The sequence below is a fragment of the Setaria italica genome, chromosome II (genome assembly GCF_000263155.2).
Source record: "Setaria italica strain Yugu1 chromosome II, Setaria_italica_v2.0, whole genome shotgun sequence".
Classification (NCBI taxonomy): Eukaryota; Viridiplantae; Streptophyta; class Magnoliopsida; order Poales; family Poaceae; genus Setaria; species Setaria italica.
The window spans coordinates 42,166,410-42,186,410 of record NC_028451.1 but is presented as its reverse complement, the minus strand read 5'-3'; the positions used below and the strand labels follow the sequence as shown (position 1 = coordinate 42,186,410).

The 20,001-nt window shown below is 51.9% G+C and overlaps 3 protein-coding genes and 1 long non-coding RNA gene across 4 annotated transcripts; 2 read left to right on the top strand and 2 right to left on the bottom strand.

Annotated features, from left to right (window-relative positions):
* Positions 1-965: 965 nt before the first annotated feature.
* Positions 966-3,252, bottom strand: LOC101774802 (probable xyloglucan endotransglucosylase/hydrolase protein 8). The gene is made up of 4 exons (XM_004957847.4): positions 2,797-3,252; positions 2,572-2,672; positions 2,277-2,479; positions 966-1,615 (listed from the first exon to the last, which is right to left on the bottom strand). Exons 1-4 carry the CDS (start codon positions 3,005-3,007, stop codon positions 1,177-1,179), a joined length of 954 nt encoding a protein of 317 aa, XP_004957904.1. The 5' UTR covers positions 3,008-3,252; the 3' UTR covers positions 966-1,176.
* Positions 3,253-6,095: 2,843 nt separating this feature from the next.
* LOC111256445 lies at positions 6,096-6,966 on the top strand. Its single transcript, XR_002676542.1, has 2 exons — positions 6,096-6,537; positions 6,626-6,966. It is a non-coding gene; the product is annotated as an uncharacterized LOC111256445 (long non-coding RNA).
* A 1,761-nt stretch (positions 6,967-8,727) lies between these two features.
* Positions 8,728-10,080, bottom strand: LOC101774400 (thiamine thiazole synthase 2, chloroplastic). The gene is made up of 2 exons (XM_004957846.3): positions 9,093-10,080; positions 8,728-8,991 (listed from the first exon to the last, which is right to left on the bottom strand). Exons 1-2 carry the CDS (start codon positions 9,975-9,977, stop codon positions 8,824-8,826), a joined length of 1,053 nt encoding a protein of 350 aa, XP_004957903.1. The 5' UTR covers positions 9,978-10,080; the 3' UTR covers positions 8,728-8,823.
* Positions 10,081-17,643: 7,563 nt separating this feature from the next.
* On the top strand, positions 17,644-19,942 carry LOC101774000 (isocitrate lyase). The gene is made up of 3 exons (XM_004957845.3): positions 17,644-17,754; positions 17,860-19,462; positions 19,583-19,942. The coding sequence occupies exons 1-3, from the start codon at positions 17,725-17,727 to the stop codon at positions 19,669-19,671; spliced, it is 1,722 nt and encodes a 573-aa protein (XP_004957902.1). The 5' UTR covers positions 17,644-17,724; the 3' UTR covers positions 19,672-19,942.
* The last annotated feature ends 59 nt before the right edge of the window (positions 19,943-20,001 follow it).

Below are 20,001 nucleotides of genomic sequence, written 5' to 3'. Positions count from 1 at the left end.
CCAAATAGGCCCGCAACGCAAATGCGAAAAGGAAGGAGATGCACCTCGTAAACTACTTTAGACTATTTAGGGGTAATTTTTTTTATAAAAACGTATATCTGATAGCTACTATGGTTAAAATCTATAATTTATCTATTCTTCTAACGCGTATCATGAGGATTAATGTATAGGCTACAAGAGGAAGTATCAATCAGTAATAGCAAGATTTGTTCTTTTGTGTATATATTCTATATCTAGAAGAAGTCGTTTTATCAAAAAAAATTAACAAGATAAATTAGAGTCAGAAAATCGTTTCATTAGAAGAGCTAAGAGCTAAAGTCATTTTGGCATGACGGAGAACCGTGCCAAACGAGTCTGATATGGCCTGAGTGAGAAAAAATGAAGGAACGAGTTAAACGGACAACCGGAGCTCGTGTCGTGGCCGTGCACTGTCGCTCCGATTGTGCCGTTGAAACGTCGCGGCGTCTTTTTGGATGCTTCTATCTTTAACTTGATCCCTCCTCCCCCTTTCTTTCTTTTCCTCGTCAGCCTCACATGCACTTGTTCGCTCGTAGCAACCTTTTCCCTTTCACTTTTCCTGGTTCCTGGATTCGTGATGCTCCCCGAATTTCCCACGGCACCACACGAACAAAAACAAAAGGCTACCATAATATGACCCTGCAGGTGACCAGTAGTCCAGTACTAGAATACTTGGTGCTATCGATCATTTTCGTTTCAGCATGGCTACTTGGCTTGGCTCGGCACAGGGAGCATCCGCAAGATCAAGATCTGCGGCCGGACAGGAGCGTTGGAGCGTTACTGTTCACTGACAGGCGTGCCGGACGACGCAGCTGAGATCTGCGCGCGCGCATGTTCCGCCCATGCCCTGCGACGCCGCACGTTCTCTCGCTGCCGCCTTCCATCTTCCAGCGGTGCCCATACCCTTCGCGAATTGCTAGGATGATTGCAGTTTTCAGGTTACGAGATCAAGGAACAGATTGCTTTGGAGCGGCAAAATTGAATCCATTCCCCCAAAAGAATGACCGATACATTGTTCGTACCAACGCGACAACCATCGATCTTGGCCACCATATACGACCTTTCTCCCCAAAAATCGATAACCAGTTACACACGAAAAATGAATCATCATCTCGTCAACCGATGATCCTGCTGATCGTCTTCGTCGGCGAGGTCCCGTCACGAGGCGGCGCCGGCGTTCCGGAGCGCGCACTCCTCGGGCGGCGTGGGGAACCGCTTGCGGTCGTCGCAGTAGTCGTAGATGAGCACGTTGCGCCCCACCCATGCGTTGTCCAGCCGCTGCGCCTCGTCCAGCGCCCACGCCGGCGGCTGGTCCCACCAGCTGTCCCCGGTGGCGGCCGCGCACGCCGGCGGCGGCGACGGCGCGCCGGGCTCTCCCGGCCACGCGCAGGCGTCGGCGGCGAAGTCGCGGTAGGAGGAGACGAAGGGCGCCTTGGCCCAGTCCGTCTTCTCCAGGCCGCCCCGCGTGGCCCAGTCGTCGGCGTTCCAGATGCTGGAGAAGATGTACATGGGCTTGGACACCGGGAAGAAGCCGTTGCTGGCCGGCTTGCTCGCGTCGTTCGGGTACACGCGGATCGGCACCTTGTCCACGAAGAACCTGCACGGACAATAAGGTCAGGGACGATCGATCGATGGATCGGTCGGTCACAGGGATCGGCGACACCGTGGGCCACTGCCTGATCAGTGATCACGAGCAGGTTGCCAATTATTCCGCGCAGCTGAACAGTTGCGCAGCAGGGTCGCCAGTGATCTGCACTGATGAGCAGTAGCAGCAGCAGCAGCTAGCGACTGGCGCGGATGCATGTGCGGTGTCGCGGCGCTGGATGGAGGAGGCTGGGAATGGAGTGGTGGCCATGGGAGAGGCGCGGCGGCACACATGGTTCGGCCCCAAACAGGGGCGTGTACCAAGTTTCGCAGCTGCAGCGGCGGTGTCGACGGGGTCGAATCGAATCAAGTGTAGCGATGTGGTAGCGGTATGCTTTGGCATATCTCGGGGGTCCCGGCGCTCTGATTTCATGAGGGACGAGGAGATGGGTGGGCGCATTCAACTCGCCTGCCTCCCTGCGACTCTCCCTGCCCCGTCGTCTTCGGCAGCTGCGTGCCACTGTGCTGCCGAATCTATGAGGCCAGCAGGGCCCGCCAACTCTCGTAGCAGAGCAGTGAGCAATTGAACGAAATGAATCAGGGAATGGGATCGATCGATCGATCAGAGAATGAAACGAAACGAAACGAAACGAAACGGGATGGGTTCTGCTTACACGATGTGCTTGGGGTTCCAGAGGATGGCGTAGGTGTGGAAGTCGGCGGTGGGGTCGAACCAGAGCGAGTGGCGCATCTCCCGGCCGCCGACGCCGTTGTGGTACACGTTGGTCTGGATGATGTAGGGCTGCCCCGTCCGGTTGCCCAGGAACTCGAAGTCAAGCTCGTCGCGCTGCGGGGCCGCGTCCACGTCCGAGCACATCTGCAGAGCATCCATCGGGTCAAGGGTGAGGGTCAGCCCGTGGCGTTGGTTCTTGGCAATGGTAAAGGAGATGCAATGGACGGATCACGAACGTAGTAGGCGGTGACGACGCCGGCGGAGTCGTTGCCGACGAGCTTGAGCTTCATGCTGAACCACCCGAAGAGGTACCGCTGCTTCGTCTGGAACCCGACGCCTGCAATGCAAACGGGGGGAGGAAGGAAGGAATGGGATCGAAAGTGAGCTGGGATTTGCATTTGGACGGCACGCCATGTTTGGCATCTCCGGCGATGGACCACATCTTTCCTAAGTTTCCTTACCTGTCTTGTTGTCGAGGTAGAGGTACCAGGTCTGGCCGTCGGCGGAGGTCTTGACGTGGTCCTCGGCGCCCGTGATCTCGAAGTTGTCGCCGAAAGACGCCGCCGGGTCCGCGGCGGACGCGCCGCGGGAGAGGCAAGAGAGCAGCAGCACCGCGACGGCGAGAAGATCACCACCGCCCACGCATGGGCGCCGCCGCGATCCCATTCCCATCGCTGGTAGGTAGCCGAGACGGCCTGATCCGAGCCGAGATCGCCGTGCCTCGCAACCGGGGAAGGGAACGGGAGGGAGAGGGCAGAGCTGCCGACGCAGAGGGGAGTGATCGAGAGTGACGCTGGGTTTGGTGGCGGATGCTTTGGGGCGGGGCAAAGCACAAGGCGGAGCAGGCGCGTCCTCCTATCGCGACCTATCAGATGAGACGGGGCAGGCAGGCAGGGGCGCGCTTGTTTAAAAGCTAAACTGATGTGAGCTGCGGGCTTAAAGTAAGACACCAGTTGTGGCCGGGCCTCAAGAAGCGTGCAATCAAACAGGTTTTGTGCTCCTGCTGCTGCTCCTCTTTTTTTTTGTTTTGCCTTCGAGCTGCTGGACGGCCCGTTAGGTTTGGCCGCGTCCGCGTGCGCCGGGCGAAAGATCGCGCCGTTGCAGCCACCTCTCTCCTCCCGTTCCATATTTTACACATGAGCCAGGCAAGCTTTTGCATTTGAAACGGGACACTGTTAACGCGTTAGATAGAATATTGCGAGCACTGGTTGCGACGCACGAGCCTCAGATCCCGTGCACAGATCATGCTCTACTACCAGTAGCATCGATCAGTTCATGATGGCGATGGTCCATCCCCCTGCTCGCTCGATCGTGGACGCCACATGAACATAGATCGCGCTCGATTCTCAGGCGTAGCAGCTGGAGGCCTGGAGCAGGAGAGATGATCGAGAGCGGAGCCTCGGAGGCATGTGACCGAGGTGGCGCAGCGCAGGGCAGCATCGCTGTTGTGATCCAGGGAGGGTGAGATGGGAATCCAACTGGGATCGTGGGAAGCGCAACTGTTGAAGTGTTTATGGCCCGGCCTGGCCGCGCACCAGCCAACCGTCTCCCCTCTGCCTCTGCCTCTGCCTCGGCGAGTGATCGCAGTCGCAGCCTCGCAGGAGGAGGTCAGGAACGGGCGAGCGCTGGCGGCAGCCGGCAGACTTGAATGCCTCTGCGCTGTGAAGGGCTCAAGGGACCGAGACACCGGGCCCGGCATGGTGACGCCGGCCGCGAGCTCGCGTTTCTCGTCACACGGCCCGTGCCCACAAGGCAGAGCGTTACGCCGTTACCTACCGGAGGGATGGATACAGTGGCCGTCACCTCCAGCAGCCAGCCTATCGGTCCCGTGAACGGCCAGAGGTTTCCCCATGAGCTGCCGCAACACGCGCGCACGAAACCTGTGACCACCCGGGAAAACCGGCCATGTCGCTCCTGCACGGCTCGCAGGCCCAATCCGCTCCTTGACTCCTTGACTACTCTAGGTGTCAGTGGATCGGATCGGAGCGGATAGAGCAGATTGCAGGTTTGACTCGGGGCCATCCGACTCCGATCCAGTTGGCACGTAGTTATCCACTTTTGCTTTCTTTTTCTTTTTTTTTTTAAAAAGAGCGTCAAAGCCCTCCAAAGGTAGCTTGGTAGAATTATTGGATTCATGGACTAATTTTTAGTTCAGATCATATCACATGTTTGATACCAATTAGAAAGACTAAACGTGAACTAATTATAAAACTAATTGCATAAGCTGTGGCTAATTTGTAAGATAAATCTATTAAGCCTAATTAATTCATGGTTAGCAATATTTACTGTAGCATCACATGATCAAATCTTGAACTAATTAGATTTAATAAATTCATCTTGTGAATTAGACTTCATTTATACAATTGATTTTATAATTAATCTATATTTAATACTCCTAATTAGTATCTAAATATGACTAGATTTTAGTTCGTGAACATTCGGAATGGATAGACAAGAGCATCAATTCACTGGTGCCCCGTCCCGTTCGCCAATGCCCAGTGGCCAATGGGGAGTGCTGTTGCAGCAGAACCCAGCTGCCGGATTCGCTAGTCAAAGGTCTGAAAAAACGTACGAGGACTGACTGCAGATAGGTAGCCTGGTGCAAAATTAATGAACAGTTGAGGATCCACTACTGTACACACATCTTTTGCTATTGGCCACTTGGACTGTTGGCCGTTGGCTTGGGTCCATCGTTCTCTCGCTGAGCATTCCTGACCTCGAGTGGCCTCAGATCCTCAAAAGTCAAATCTCCGCAGGAACCAAAATTTCCTAGTACTACCCCTCTGTTTTCAGATACATGACGTTGGTTTAAAATAAAAAAATAGTTTTATTTTCGAACTAGATGATAAATATTTAAGAACGCGGGAGTTTTAAGTTCTCCACAAATGTAATCATGGCCTGAACGTTTCCTTTTCGTGCCTTCATCAAAACCACTGAAGAAAAGGCAAGAAACAGGAAAGATGCTATACATCATGCGTTTTGTTTGTTCCTTCTTCTTCTTTTAATTACGGTTAATTACTAGTCACGTGGCGATCCATGAGCATGGCTGCATGAGCTAGCTAGGAGGGATTGATAGAAGAACAGTTTCAACTTTCAAGCTTTCAGAGTGTCTACATGCCACTTGCCACGGCAGCCCAGACTCGACAAGGAATACGGAGGCCCGGAGCGAAAAATCAGGTTAACTTGGGCCTCCGGGTCATTTGTTGGATATAGCAGCAAAAGGCCGGCACTGACTGCTCCGCTCCCTTGGGCCGACTACGGTGGCTTCGCTCACTCGGACCATTATCCCTTTGGGTATTGAAGCCCAATCTAGTCTGCTGCTGGTGGCTCGCGATGACGCAGTATGCCGCCAAAATGGTGTGCGTCATGGAGCTATTGGAGCGCGCGCCATGAGCAGAGCAGGTGACTGGAAATCTGGAATCATGTGGAGGAGATCTTCGTTTGGGTTTTGGCACCACATCAACCGAAGGGTCCCGAGTACGTGACGTAACACTAGTCCAAAAATGCTGAGGCTGCAATGTGATAATTTCTTTTGCCTAACTGAAAGTTAGTTACTAGTATTAGAAAATTAGTTTCGTAGCATCGGAAAATGGTCAAAATCGGAAAATACTATCGAAATCGAAAGTTCACCGTTTCGTGAAATGATATTGAAAGAATCATCCGTCATCCGAAAATAGCATTCTATCACGGCAAAAAGAAACACCGTCAATTTCGTTTAGCTTCTCCCCTTCTCCTTATCCATTTGGTCTCTCCCGATGCCATCTCGCCCGCCCGAACACCCCTGCTCTAGGCTGCCGTTCGTGTTGTGTCCCAGTCGGCGCCCCTACTACGGCCCAGGCTGGTGTCCCCGCTGTGCCCCGCACTGGTGCTAGCCTACTAGGTGCTGCCCTCTACGCCCTCGCTCCAACGCCGCGAGGCCCTGGGGCACGCCTTGCAGCCCTGGCCGCTATGATCTGCTTGGTGCTGTCCTCGGTGACAAGAGCTTGTGGACGGAGGACGGTGGAGCTCATCCATTTCCTGCATCACCATCTTCATGCCAGCAGCGCTCACGCATGGAGGCGTATCCTAGCAAGGGAGAAAGAGCACGACACCGGCACAAAGCTTGGCTAGATTTGCCTCTAGTAGTCTAGTGCCCATCGATTTGGTGAGTTGAAGGTTGCGGTGGTTGATTTAGTGCTTGCTTGCGTGGGAAATTGAAGCAGGTAGCTGCTTGCTTGCTTCGTCTGTTCAGAGATGCAGGTGCCGCTTGATTTTTGTTTAACTTTTATTTTTGCTTGCCGATTTGAGAAGAAGAGCAGCACAGAGGGATTGAATTGAACGGAGAGATTGATACTTGTGCTTGGATGGATCGGATGTGGCTTGCTTGCTTTGAATTGAATGGAGAGAGAAAAGGAGAGCTGGCGCCCTCGCTGGGCCTAGTCGTTCATGGCTTCCCGGAGCTCAACCTCCAGCTGGCAGTGGCCACTGGCCAGGAGGCGGCGGCTGTAGGGACGAGAAGCGGCCGTCTCTAGCTTGGGAGGAAGATGTGAAGAGGTTGGCGCTGTTTTCTCCATTCGTCACAGAATGCTATTTTTAGGTGACGGTTTCCTCTTCGGATGCTATTTTACGGAACGACGGATTTCCAATGGTAATTTCGAGTTTGGTGATCTTTCGATGCTATGAAACCAAATTTCCCCTTTCCAATAGCTGAGTTCCGATGCTATGAAACCAATTTTCCCCTTTCTAATAGCTGAGTTTGATTACCTCTGCTTTGTTGTTTACTTGCGAGTGCTTTACATTACGCCTGTACCTGCTTTTCTTTTCTTTTTTTCCTCGTGAGTTGAGTAGGTATGATTTTGACATTTTGGATGCTGCTAGGTTTTATTTAGTAGGTATTTGATTAAGATCATTGGAACTTGTAACTTTCAGAGTTCTATGACAATCTGCGTAAAAGTCATTTCCTCTAGCAGGTGAACGCCTAAATCCTGAACGTGTAGTGAACGGTGAATGGGTGATGGATTAGCAGGGCATTGATACACTACCGTGGCTACCGAGGTCCTGTTTGGTTCGGGGCTGCTAAAGAATCAAAGCTTAGTCCCTTTTAATACCTAAACTGTCAAATATGTTTAACCCTTTAGTCCCCAAGATGTTGCTAAAAGGGACTAAATGAGACTATTGACAGGATATACCCCTCATTAATGCCTCCTTCCCGACAGCCTCCCTCCCGTCCGCCCCCACCATCGTTGCCCCCCGTCGGCCTCTCGCCCAACCACCGCTGCCGTCCTCCCTCCCGCCCGGCCCCCGCCGTCGTCACCCCCACCGCCCTACCGCCCAGCCCCCGCCGTCCTCCCGCCCGCCGCCCTCACCGTCGGCCTCCCTCCCACTCGACCCCCGCTGTCGTCGCCCCAGCCGCTCGCCGCCGAGCACGCGGTGGCGTAGGCTGCCCTCGCAACGCCGCTCCGCGCCGCAACCGAAGAAGGCCGGCGCTGCATCTCCGGCCAAGAAGGGTGCGGCGAGGAAGGTCAAGAAGTAGACTGGCGCCGGCGACCCCTGGCATTCCACCTGTAGATGTGCCCCGCGTTCCTCCCCGGATTAGGAGTATTTTGGTCTTTATTCATCTGCTTTAATGAACTTTAGTCCATGGATCCAAACATGGTAGGAACTAAAGTTTGGGGGACTAAAGTTTAATTTAGTTCCTAAAGGAACCAAATAGGACCTAAATTAGGGTGGAGGATATTCGATAATAAAAGCTTCTGCGGTGTAATGTTGATTGGAGGCTGGAAGGGAAATGAGATACAAGTGGGTCAGAATTTCAGGATCTGAAATCTACGTGATCCCGAGAATTCACCTTTGGCCGAACAAATAAACGTAAAATCAAGAAGCCAACAAATCAGAGCCTATTTGGATGTGATCAGAGCCTATTTAATGTGCTATTGCTAAAGTTTCACCTATCTAAAATATAGCACTTCTATCCATTAGAACTTCCGTTTGGAGACATGGCTAATGGATAGAGCTAAAGTTCATAAAATGTCACTTTTGCCCTTTATCTCATCACCTTTTTCCCTTTCTCTCTCCCCTTTTATCTTTTCATAAGCTATTAGCACCCATTAGCTCCTCCCCACCAACTAATGCTTTTGCACTTTTTTTAAAGGTGGGCTAAAGTTTAGCGCTCCTATTTGGATGGGCTAATACATAAAGGTGCTAAATTTTTATCACTTTCACCCATAACTCATGGGATCCAAACAGACCCTCAACCTAACCATTTTTTCCCCTTTCCTCTCTTTATTCGTGCTGCCAGAAGGGCCCCTAGAGTGGTGCTCCCACGAGACACCGCACACGATAGCATGGCATGACCTACGGAGTACGAACACGACACTAGCGAGACACTGCTGCTAACCAAAAGAGAGTTCAACAACTCAGCAAGCCACATACGTAGTCCCAAAGAAATGCACAAACTTCCAGATCGCTCCACCCGACGCGCACCCCCTGTTTCCAACGCCTTCCCCTGCTCACGCGTCCACGACCTCGTCGTCCTTGGACGCCATCACGAGCTCCTCGCGCCACGCCTGCGACGCCGTCTGGGTGGTCCCGTCGATGGCGTTGGGCCTTCCAAGCGCCTTCAGCGCCAGGTGCGCCGCCTTCTGCCCGGAGATCATCATGGCGCCGAACGTCGGGCCCTGCAATCAACACCATGAAGATGGAGATGCTTATTATCAGTAACAAATCCAATCCAAGAAACCAGGAGAAAGATTACCAAGAGAAAATCAATCCTCCTCACCATTCTCGGGGCGCCGTCGATCTCGGCGACCTCCATGCCGGTGACGATCATGCCGGGCACGACCTCGCGCGTGAGGCGGACGATGGCGTCCTCGGCGGTGTTCATGTCGAGGGCCTTCATCCCGGGCACGGCGCTGATCATGCCGATGTCCTGGAGCCTCTTGACGCCGGTGGCCCCGAACGGCCCGTCGTGGCCGCAGGAGCTGACCACCACCTTGGCCTCCATCACGTTGGGGTCCATGCACGACTGGGTGCCGTGGTTCATGGCGACGAGCGCCCAGTTGGTGACCACCCCGGCGACGCGGCCCTGCTTGACGATGAGGTCCTCGGCGGCGACGGCGTTGAAGAGCTTCACGTTGGGCCGCGCCAGGAGGCGGCTCATGACGGTGGAGGTGAAGAGCGCGGCGTGACTGACCACCACGTAGTCCTCGGCCTCGTCGTACGCGACGCCGAGCTCGTCGAGGAACAGGTGGGCGGGCTTGCGCACCACCATGGCCGAGAACAGCTGCCCGCCCAGCCAGGCGCCGCCGCCGGGGGACACGGACTGCTCCACGATAGCGACGCTGACGGAGGGGTCCTTGGAGAGCTCGTACGCGCAGGAGAGGCCCGCGGAGCCGGCGCCCACGACGACGACGTCGGTGTCGGCGTGGGTGATCATGTCCGTCATGTAGCGCCGGGTCATCTCGCGGGAGACGATGGACTCCTTGATGGGGCTGAACTTGAAGGACGTGAGGTCGTAGGGCGGGTTGGAGATGGAGGCGCGGATGGGCACGCCGGCGGCGCGAGGGGTGGCCACGGCGGCGGCGGAGGACGGGGCGCGCGGCGCCGACGGGAGCCGGGCGCCGCCGAAGGAGGACTTGTGGAGGGTCGACGCGGCGGTGGCCATGGCTCTGAGAGCTTCTTGGCTTGTGGAGATGGCAGCGCTGGCAAGTGTGAGAGGATGAGGCTGCAATGGCAGGGTATTAGAAGGGGAGAAGGCTGCAACAAATATTTGGGCGCCGTGCATGCTACGAATGCGTTAACAGATGGGGCGCAGTTGGCCACTGGCACCGGATCGCTGGCAACAGTAGTGGCACACCCCACTATATCAGCGCAGATATTTTGCGAGGGTTTATGGATGGAGGATGCCAGGATGGCTTTTGGACCTCCGCCGGCGCCGTGCCACTAAGAGGACTCAGACAGCACCTGATGGCTGCTGCTGCTAGCGTGGGAGGAGGAGAGAGGGCGTCGGAGAGGGACGCCATCGGAGTGGGAGGGCGGCCACCGCCTCGACCCCCGAGTGCCACCGGCCTCCTACACTCTGGATCCGCCGCCCGCCAGTCATGTCCGTCGTCGGAGGAGGGGAAAAAAGGAGGGGTAGGAATGATTAGGAGCAAACAAGTCATTAACCTCAAACCAAACAGGATTCTGATCCTTTACAATCCACATAACATTTCGTGGAAGTATTAATTATATTAGCTATTTTTAATCTATAAATAATCTTTTTGTAATTTTATCTAGCAAAATGTGTGTTGGAATACATCCTTCCAGTTAGATCTGAGCAAACCTTGGGCCGAGCCGTTAAAAAGTCCGATTTCTTTCAGGCCTAAAATCTCTGCCCAAGCCCGCCCATTAACCCCATCGGACCAACAAAATCGGGTCTAATTCGGGCTCGGGTCGCCCATCATTTTCTAGTATAAATTTAATTCATTTTATTATTCAGGCCGGGCTCGAGCCCGCCCATTTTTTTCGAACCGCAAAAATCAGCGCCACGCCCGACCCTAAATGAGTGTCGGTCCATGCCTATTTTGCTTAGGTCTACTTCGAGTACACCATCCGGCACAAGTACTACCGCAGCAACAGCTGTGACCATGCCAGCTCACATCCCTGATGTGTAGCTTGTCATGTATCCTTCTGTAGCTTACTATTGGAGTGTTTGGTTTGAGTTACTTATGCATAAGCAACTAAAAATAAGCAACTTCTAGCCCAAAGAAACCAAACACCCTTGCTTATTGGAGTTAAAGTTGGGTTGCTTATCATAAGTCCATAAGCAACACTTGGGTTGCTTATTGGAGCTAAAAGGTGATCTTTACACTCCTACCCTCATTTATGTCTGGTTGTCTCCCCCTCTGTCTCCCCCTCATTCAATGCTCTTTAGGGGTAAACATGTCAATGTCAACCTCATTCAATGCTGTTTAGCCCATCAAACCAAACACCTAGGATTAAAAATAAGCAACTCCAAATAAGCAACTTTAGTTGCTTATGATAAGCATCTCAAACCAAACAGGCCCTATGTATAGGCGTATAGCTCTCGGTTGTAAATTTGCTATATTATCGACCTATAATCCTACTGTACATGACATGTAAACGTGTATATATCCACGGTCAATCAGTAATGAGAATCTTTGTGCAAATCAGGGATATAAGCTGGCCGGTACGCATGGTTGTAGCTGTAAAGAAGATTAAATGTAGAGATGATCCTTGGACTCCATAACTAGCTGTCTAGCTTGGTGATCCTCGGTAACGCATTGGTAAAATATCGTGGTTGTTTCAACATTATCCACGCATCACAAAGATCTTTGTCACTCCCTTTCTCGAGTGATATTTCTACATCCTTTTCAATTTAGTTATGTTACATGCTTTTGATTTCTGAAAGTACGCCGCCTAAATTCTGATCGCTGAAGTACCTATCATGTCTCATCAGCAAAACCCACCACCTGCGAGAAGAGGTCATGCAAATAAGACACAAAGCGGGTTCATGTGTAATTTAGATACCTTATTAATTACCACATTATTGCGATGGCATTCTTTCTCTATGGTAGTGGTTGAGCCTCAATTTTAATCTTCACTAGACTACAAAATAGGTCAAATTCTGGTCCATATGATTCATGAAAGTGACCTTGCATCCATAAAACCTTTCTAAGAACCGCCTGGCCAATCATCAAGCATGACATCATGCGTGCCTTTCATGCGCTCTGGTCCCTAGATGATCGCAGCCTTCATTTAGTTAATCAAGCTTACATGGTACTTCTTCGGAAAAAACAGGATGCGTAATGCATTGCTGATTATCGTCCGATAAGCCTCATACATAGCTTCTCAAAGCTCTTCACCAAGGTTTTGGTCAACAGACTAGCACCCAAGCTGAATGAGTTGGTGCGGCAGAATCAAAGTGCCTTCATCAAGGGGCGTCTTTTGCATGACAATTTCCATGCCGTCGATCTTTCTGCAAAACTGCTCCAGAGACGCAAGACACCCTCGGCCTTGATCAAGGTAGATATCTCAAAAGCATTTGATTCGGTGAATTGGATTTATTGCTGAGAATCCTAATACACATGGGTTTTACAAGACGTTGGCACGATTGGATAAGCCTGTTGCTTTCTACAGCTAGCACGAAAATCATTCTGAATGGAGCTCCAGGAAAGCGGATATGCCACGCCAAGGCCTCCGGCAAGGGGATCCCCTGTCGCCCATGTTATTCATCCTGGCAATGGAAGCTTTGAATTCTCTGATCACTTTGCCAGACAAAGAAGGCCTCTTACTTTCGCTGGGATCCAGTGCCATAAACGAACGTCTATTCTGATATGCTGATGATGTGGTACTCTTTCTGACCCCGAATCAACAAGACATGATTGTCATCGGAACTATACTAGATCTTTTTGGACGAGCTTCAGGCCTCCAAACCAATCTGAACAAGTGTGAGATCTCCCCTATCCAGTGTGGTCTAGAGGAGATAGTAACTTTGATCAGCCTATTTCCTGGGCGCCTACAGCATCTCCCTTGCAAATACCTGAGAATCCCAGTCTCTACCAAGAAGTTGACAAATAAAGATCTTATGCCACTGGTGGACAAGATCAAGACGGGCTACCAACATGGAAGGCAGAGATGATGAGTAAAGCGGATCGTGCAGTACTGGTTCGAGTGAAAATGTTAGCGGTTCCAATTCATACCGCAATGGCAGTGTCACTGTCTCCATGGCTCATCAAAAGTATTGATAAGCGCAGACGTGCTTTCCTATGGAGAGGGACTGAGATGGTCTCGGGAGGACACTGCTTACTAGCATGGCCGAAAGTGTGCAGGCCATAACAACTAGGTGGCCTGGGGATTACTAATCACCAACTCATGGGATATGCTCTACGCATGCGGTGGTTATGGCCGAAAAGAACAGACACATCTCGTCCATGGTTCTCCCTTCCTGATAAAGTGGAACCTCAAGTAGCAGAGTTATTCTTCTACTCCACCTCAATTCAGGTTGGAAATGGCAAATGGACTCTATTCTGGACAGAGAGATGGATTGAGGGTTGATCGGTTGCAGAGATTGCCCCATGTTTGGTTCAAGCGGTTGGCCCAAGAATTAGGAAGAATCGCACGGTTCATGAAGGCCTCCAAAACTGAAATTGGGTGAAAGATATCTCTGGGGCACTCACAGTGCATGTACTGCTAGATTACTTAGCCATCTGGGACAAAATACAATCAGTGACACTTGATGAAGATGCACAAGACAGGGTGCTTTGGAACTGGACTAAGGATCAGACCTTCACAACATCAAGTGCGTACAGAACTTTTTTCATTGGACAGCACCCAATACCAGGAGCTTCGGTTCTTCGCAAAACTCGAGCACCTGGTAAATGCAAAACTCGAGCACCTGGACAGCTGCAAGATGCAAGAAACATAACCTGCAGGATGATGATAGTTGCATACTCTGTAGACAGGAACCTGAAACTATTACTCACTTGCTTATCAGATGCTCATACACAAGGCAAATCTGGCACCTGGCTCTTTCAAAGGTATCCTGGGAAGTCCCGACTCCATCTCCATCTCCAGAGGATCACTGTTTGGCTGCCTGGTGGACACGATCAAGGAAGCGAGTTGACAAAGCTGACAGGAAGACTTTTGATTCCATGGTCATCTTGATCTCCTTGTCTATCTGGTTAGAGCGCAATTGTCGGACTTTCAACAGTACCGAGAAGAATGTGGTTCAGCTGATGCAAACGATCATTGATGAAGCTTCACTATGGGTCGCAGCTAGATTTAATTCTTTAGCTCATTTAACTATGCCTACCTCAAATAGTAATACAGCTGTAGGTCGCGAAATGATTTCTCTGTAACAGCAAGCTGAACTTTAGCTGTGAAGCAGGTCATCAAGTCTAGATGACAATTCTCAACCCTGTACTTTCTATCTCTTCCTCCTAATGAAATACATGCCAAGGCACGGCCGTGAAAAAAAGAGAAAGGATGAGGTATTGTGCACATTTCCTTTCCCTGGCTATGTGATCATTGCGATCCTTGTATATTGATTTGCCCTTTTCATGGAATTGCTAGCAAAATGAAAATACAAGAAGATCTATATCTTTCGGACCACCAGCCAATGGAATTTTTTTGGCAGCTCACTAGAGGAAAAGTATTAAAGTCGTAACGATTCCATGTTATTTGGTGATGTTGTTTACATTTGTGCACGAATTTCATTTACACTATATCTTGTATTGGCACATCAATTATATATTGCATAGTACATGTTGATCCCATTTAAGTTCGGTGGGAGCTGGAAAAATATTTGGTGAAACCACTTTCGGCCTGTTCGGCTGTGATTGCGGCGGCGGCCGCAGCCACCTGCAGGTCATAGCTATCGCCGTGGCCTGCAGGCTGCTGAAGCACAGCCGAACACACGCTTTCTTGGTGGCTAAAAAAAACATACTTAAAAGTGCGGCCCAGCAGCAGCATTCATTCCGGCTGGCATGAGGCCGTAGCATTTCACGTGCAGCCCAGCTAATAAACGTGCGCCCCAGGAACTTGGCACCAAAGCCCACGACAAAAATTAGCCCAGTCCAGTACGTGAATATTCATCCCAAACTAAAAAATAATAATCAAGCTTCTAGAAAGCCACTTGAGCAGTGGCGTGCCGGCCTGGGACGGATGGATGGGATCAGCCGCACGAAGTTGGAAGTCTGATCCATTTCATTCGTTCATTCAGAAATATACAAAAGAAAATAGAAGAAAAGGCCAGAAAGTGTGATGTGGACGATAAACATTAGCATTTTGTGCCATGCTTACTTGGTCTCCCCTCCTTTCCTCCGTAGCCCAATCAATCCTTATCCGTTCTCTTCCGGTAGGTGCGTACCAGGCCCAATCCTGATTTGACTCCTGCGTCACGGGCCTTGCAACCTGCAATGATAGATCATTCTGTCTGTAGTAGATGTGTTAATTTAGAGGCATCGCATTTCGGCAATTCAGTTCCGTTGGAACATTTTTCCATAAGAAAGCCGGAAGCGGCAGCAGAAATGGAAGACTATATTTTTCACCTTATTGTCACTGCTATATCGCAGTCCCATTTTCCAAACTGCGGCGGAATATCGAATTGCCTTGGCCATGTGCTAGTTTGTTATCCCACTAGGTCCAGCCGTAATCACTCTCTCTCCGTCCCAAATTACTACTCCCTCCGTCCCAAATTATAGGTCGTTTTGACTTTATTAGATTCATAGACTTTGTTATGCACTTAGATATACCCTATGTCTAGATGCATAATAATATCTGTGTATCTAGAAAAGTCAAAACAACCTATAATTTGGAACGGAGGGAGTATTCATTTTCACTTTTTTATATACACACCTTTTAATATACACCTAGATATATATTTGTATCTAGATACATAGCAAAAGTGATGTATCAAAAAAAAATTAAAATAAATAGTAATTTAGGACGGAAGTATTATGCTTCATGTGGTTACATGAAGAATTTCTTTTTCACGGTGTTAATGCGTATGCATGATGTGTAATAAATAGTCATCCTTAGCTCGTTTCACTGTCAAAGTTAGCAAATAAGTTTTTTTTTTCAGCGAACCAACGAGTGATATTATTGTTTTCCTTAGGGTCGTAGCAGTAGCACACAGTGGCGGACGCAGGAATCAAATGGAGCATGGGCGAAACTAAAAAATTATCTTCCTATCTCCAGTGAAAGAGGGTGCAACCATACGGAACTGCTCTAGCAACAATGACGCCGGAACTGCTCTAGCAACAATGACGCCGGAGCGCCTAGGCTCGCCCAGCCCTGGGTCCGCCCTTGGTAGCATACCACCAGGCCGGATGGATGCAGGATGAAAAGCTTGGGGAGCTCATCTCCCTTCCGCTTCCTCTTGTCCCCCGTCTTCTTCTTCATCCTTCCCTTCTTTCATCTACTTCTTCATCCTCCCCTCTTCTTTCCATGGAGTTCCAGGGGTAGGGGGCTTGAGCCCCCCAGCTCTACGTTGGATCCGTCCTGCCCCAAGCCCTACCCACTATTGGACCTGAGCATTTTAAGCCCAGCCTAGCCCACAGGCCCGGCCCCAGCCCAGTGGGTTTTGACCCGCTCAAGGTAGCTGTCGGGCCGGGCATGGTCAGTGGAAACTAAGCCAAAAAAATCAGGCCGACCCGAGCCCGTCCAAACAATTAATTTCATTTATTTTTCAACTAAAAAAGAATGGGCAGCCCAAGCCCGGCCCAAAAACTTGGCCCAACAACATCCATGGGCTATTCGTGGACACAAATTTTCAGCTCGAAATGAACCGGCCTTTTTGTCAGCCCGGCTCAGCCTGCAAAATGCTCAGGTCTACCCACCACCCCATGTTTGGCGATGTCACTATCACCGAATCTACTCTTGCATCCCCACTACAATGCTAAAGACTCTAGTTGCCTTCCACCCCTTCCACCGATTCGTTGAGCGTGCATGCCTCACACAAAGCATCTCTCTCTAAACCTTGCGGTGATAAAAATTCCCCTAGAAGCAAACCCTACTACTACTACTGAGGGCATGCACAATGAGGCAATAAAAGGTGCTTATAAGTGAGTGCTTAAAGAGAGAGAATGTTGTTATATCATTAAGCACTGATTTAGGTGTCAAGCTCTACAATACCACCTTGTTAAGCGCCACTGCTACACATCTCGTTGAAGCACAAGGTGCAAATGAAGTGGTAAAAAAAATCAATTTTTTCACTAAACCTCTCTTTTATGCACCTCCATGGTACATGCATGTTCTTAAGAAGTCACTCGTGATCCTGACCGAACAACTACAAGTTTTTACTCTCTTTTGCCAATTTTTTTAATGACTTTTAGGTATCTTTGTACTGGCAGGTGCCAATTCTACATACCAAAACTATAATTTTTGTGGACCAGCACAAATCGTTTCTACTGTAGTGCACGATGCGTGAAAAAAAAATCTTCCAGTGTCCATTAGCTCACTGGTCGCAGTTCAGTTTACGCAAAACGATCGGATTGGAGGAGCACGCACGCAACCGCTCTCGGCTGCAGTGTGCGAGAGTGTCCAGCTAGCGCTAACCGCCGCAACCTTACAAAACGTTCGAGTGTGGTGCGCGCGAAGCAAGTTTTTGTCCCCATGCGAAACCGATCAGGCGACGTACGTGTCGGCCATCACTCCCCGTTGCAACTCTCCCAACTGCACCAGACGATAAGGATCGGAAGTTGGAAGCCTACACGTTACGTTCAAGTTGCATGCATGATTCTGCGAGCGCTCCTCCAGGCGTACGTACACACCGCTGACTATAAATACGGCAGGATCGTCCCAGCCGATACAAGCAACCAAGGCACGCTCGCACTTGCCACTCCTCATCATCCATCTCCAAGCGCGCGTGTCTTGATTCGTGTACCTCTGCACCGTCGCTACCAGCCATGGCGTCGCCGTTCTCCGTGCCTTCCCTGGTCGGTTTCTCGATCGACTCGCCATGCTACTGCATTCCATTTTCAACTGTTTCTGCATGTGATCTCATGGTAAACTTGCTTTTCGTCGTGTCTGGACACGTGCAGATCATGGAGGAGGAAGGGAGGTTCGAGGCGGAGGTAGCGGAGGTGGAGTCGTGGTGGGGCACGGAGCGGTTCCGTCTGACCAAGCGCCCCTACGCCGCCCGCGACGTCGTCCTCCTCCGCGGCACGCTCCGGCAGAGCTACGCCTCGGGGGAGATGGCCAAGAAGCTGTGGCGCACGCTCAGGGCGCACCAGGCCGCCGGCACCGCGTCCCGCACCTTCGGCGCGCTGGACCCCGTCCAGGTGACCATGATGGCCAAGCACCTCGACACCATCTACGTCTCCGGGTGGCAGTGCTCCTCCACGCACACCTCCACCAACGAGCCCGGCCCGGACCTCGCCGACTACCCCTACGACACCGTGCCCAACAAGGTGGAGCACCTCTTCTTCGCGCAGCTCTACCACGACCGCAAGCAGCGGGAGGCGCGCATGTCGCTGCCCCGCGCCGAGCGGGCGCGCGCTCCCTACGTCGACTTCCTCAAGCCCATCATCGCCGACGGAGACACCGGCTTCGGCGGCGCCACCGCCACCGTCAAGCTCTGCAAGCTCTTCGTCGAGCGCGGGGCCGCCGGGGTCCACCTCGAGGACCAGTCGTCCGTCACCAAGAAGTGCGGCCACATGGCCGGGAAGGTGCTCGTCGCGGTGTCCGAGCACGTCAACCGCCTCGTCGCCGCGCGGCTCCAGTTCGACGTCATGGGCGTCGAGACCGTCCTCGTCGCGCGCTCCGACGCCGTCGCCGCCACGCTCATCCAGACCAACGTCGACGCGCGGGACCACCAGTTCATCCTCGGCGCCACCAACCCGGGCCTCAGGGGACGGAGCCTCGCCGCCGTTCTCTCCGACGGCATGGCGGCCGGCAAGACCGGCCGGGAGCTCCAGGCCATCGAGGACGAGTGGCTGGCCGCGGCGCAGCTCAAGACCTTCTCCGACTGCGTCAGGGACGCCATCGCGGGGCTGAACGCCACCGAACAGGAGAAGCAGCGAAAGCTCCAGGAGTGGGACGCCGCCACCAGCTACGATAGGTGCGTGTCCAACGAGCAGGCGCGCGACGTCGCGGCGCGCCTCGGCGTCGCGTCCGTGTTCTGGGACTGGGACCTTCCCCGGACCAGGGAAGGGTTCTACCGCTTCCGGGGCTCCGTGGCGGCGGCCGTGGTCCGTGGCCGCGCCTTCGCGCCGCACGCCGACGTGCTCTGGATGGAGACGTCGAGCCCCAACGTGGCCGAGTGCACGGCCTTCGCGGAGGGCGTCAAGGCGGCGTGCCCCGAGGTCATGCTGGCATACAACCTCTCGCCGTCCTTCAACTGGGACGCGTCCGGGATGACGGACGGCGAGATGTCGGCGTTCATCCCGCGCGTCGCGCGGCTCGGCTACGTCTGGCAGTTCATCACGCTCGCCGGGTTCCACGCCGACGCGCTCATCACCGACACGTTCGCCCGGGACTTCGCGCGGCGGGGCATGCTGGCCTACGTGGAGAGGATCCAGAGGGAGGAGAGGATCAACGGGGTGGAGACGCTGGAGCACCAGAAGTGGTCGGGCGCCAACTTCTACGACAGGGTGCTCAAGACCGTGCAGGGTGGCATATCCTCCACCGCCGCCATGGGCAAAGGCAAGTTGCTCGTGCAGTCATGCCAGTGAAATTCATTTGCCGAAACTCCAGTGTTATTTGAAATTAGTTTTATCTTGAAATAATTTTGATGGAGTAATCTGTTTGGATGTGTGCTTGCAGGAGTTACTGAGGATCAGTTCAAGGACTCGTATCCTGCATCTGGAAATGGTGGTAGTAGCCTTCAAGTTGTTGCCAAATCCAGGATTTGATGAGGATTGAGAGAGGACGAAGGCTCTAATAAAATAAATGAAAATAATAAAATGGCCTCAGATCATCAGCTATACGGGAAGATGCTCTTTACAGTACAAATTGCATTGTGATGGGCGTGCACGAATCAATCAATCGCCTAGCTGCATGTATATGAATCGAGGAGTTGCATGAGTGTATGCCTACTGGAACAATCCGTTGGGTTGAAAGTATTATTAGGTCAACCTTTACGATTATTTATCAATTGAAATTGAATAAATCATTTGATTTACAGTCTTGTGCTCCAAAACAAAACTCGATTTGCAGTACGTGCATACACACTGAGGTCATGA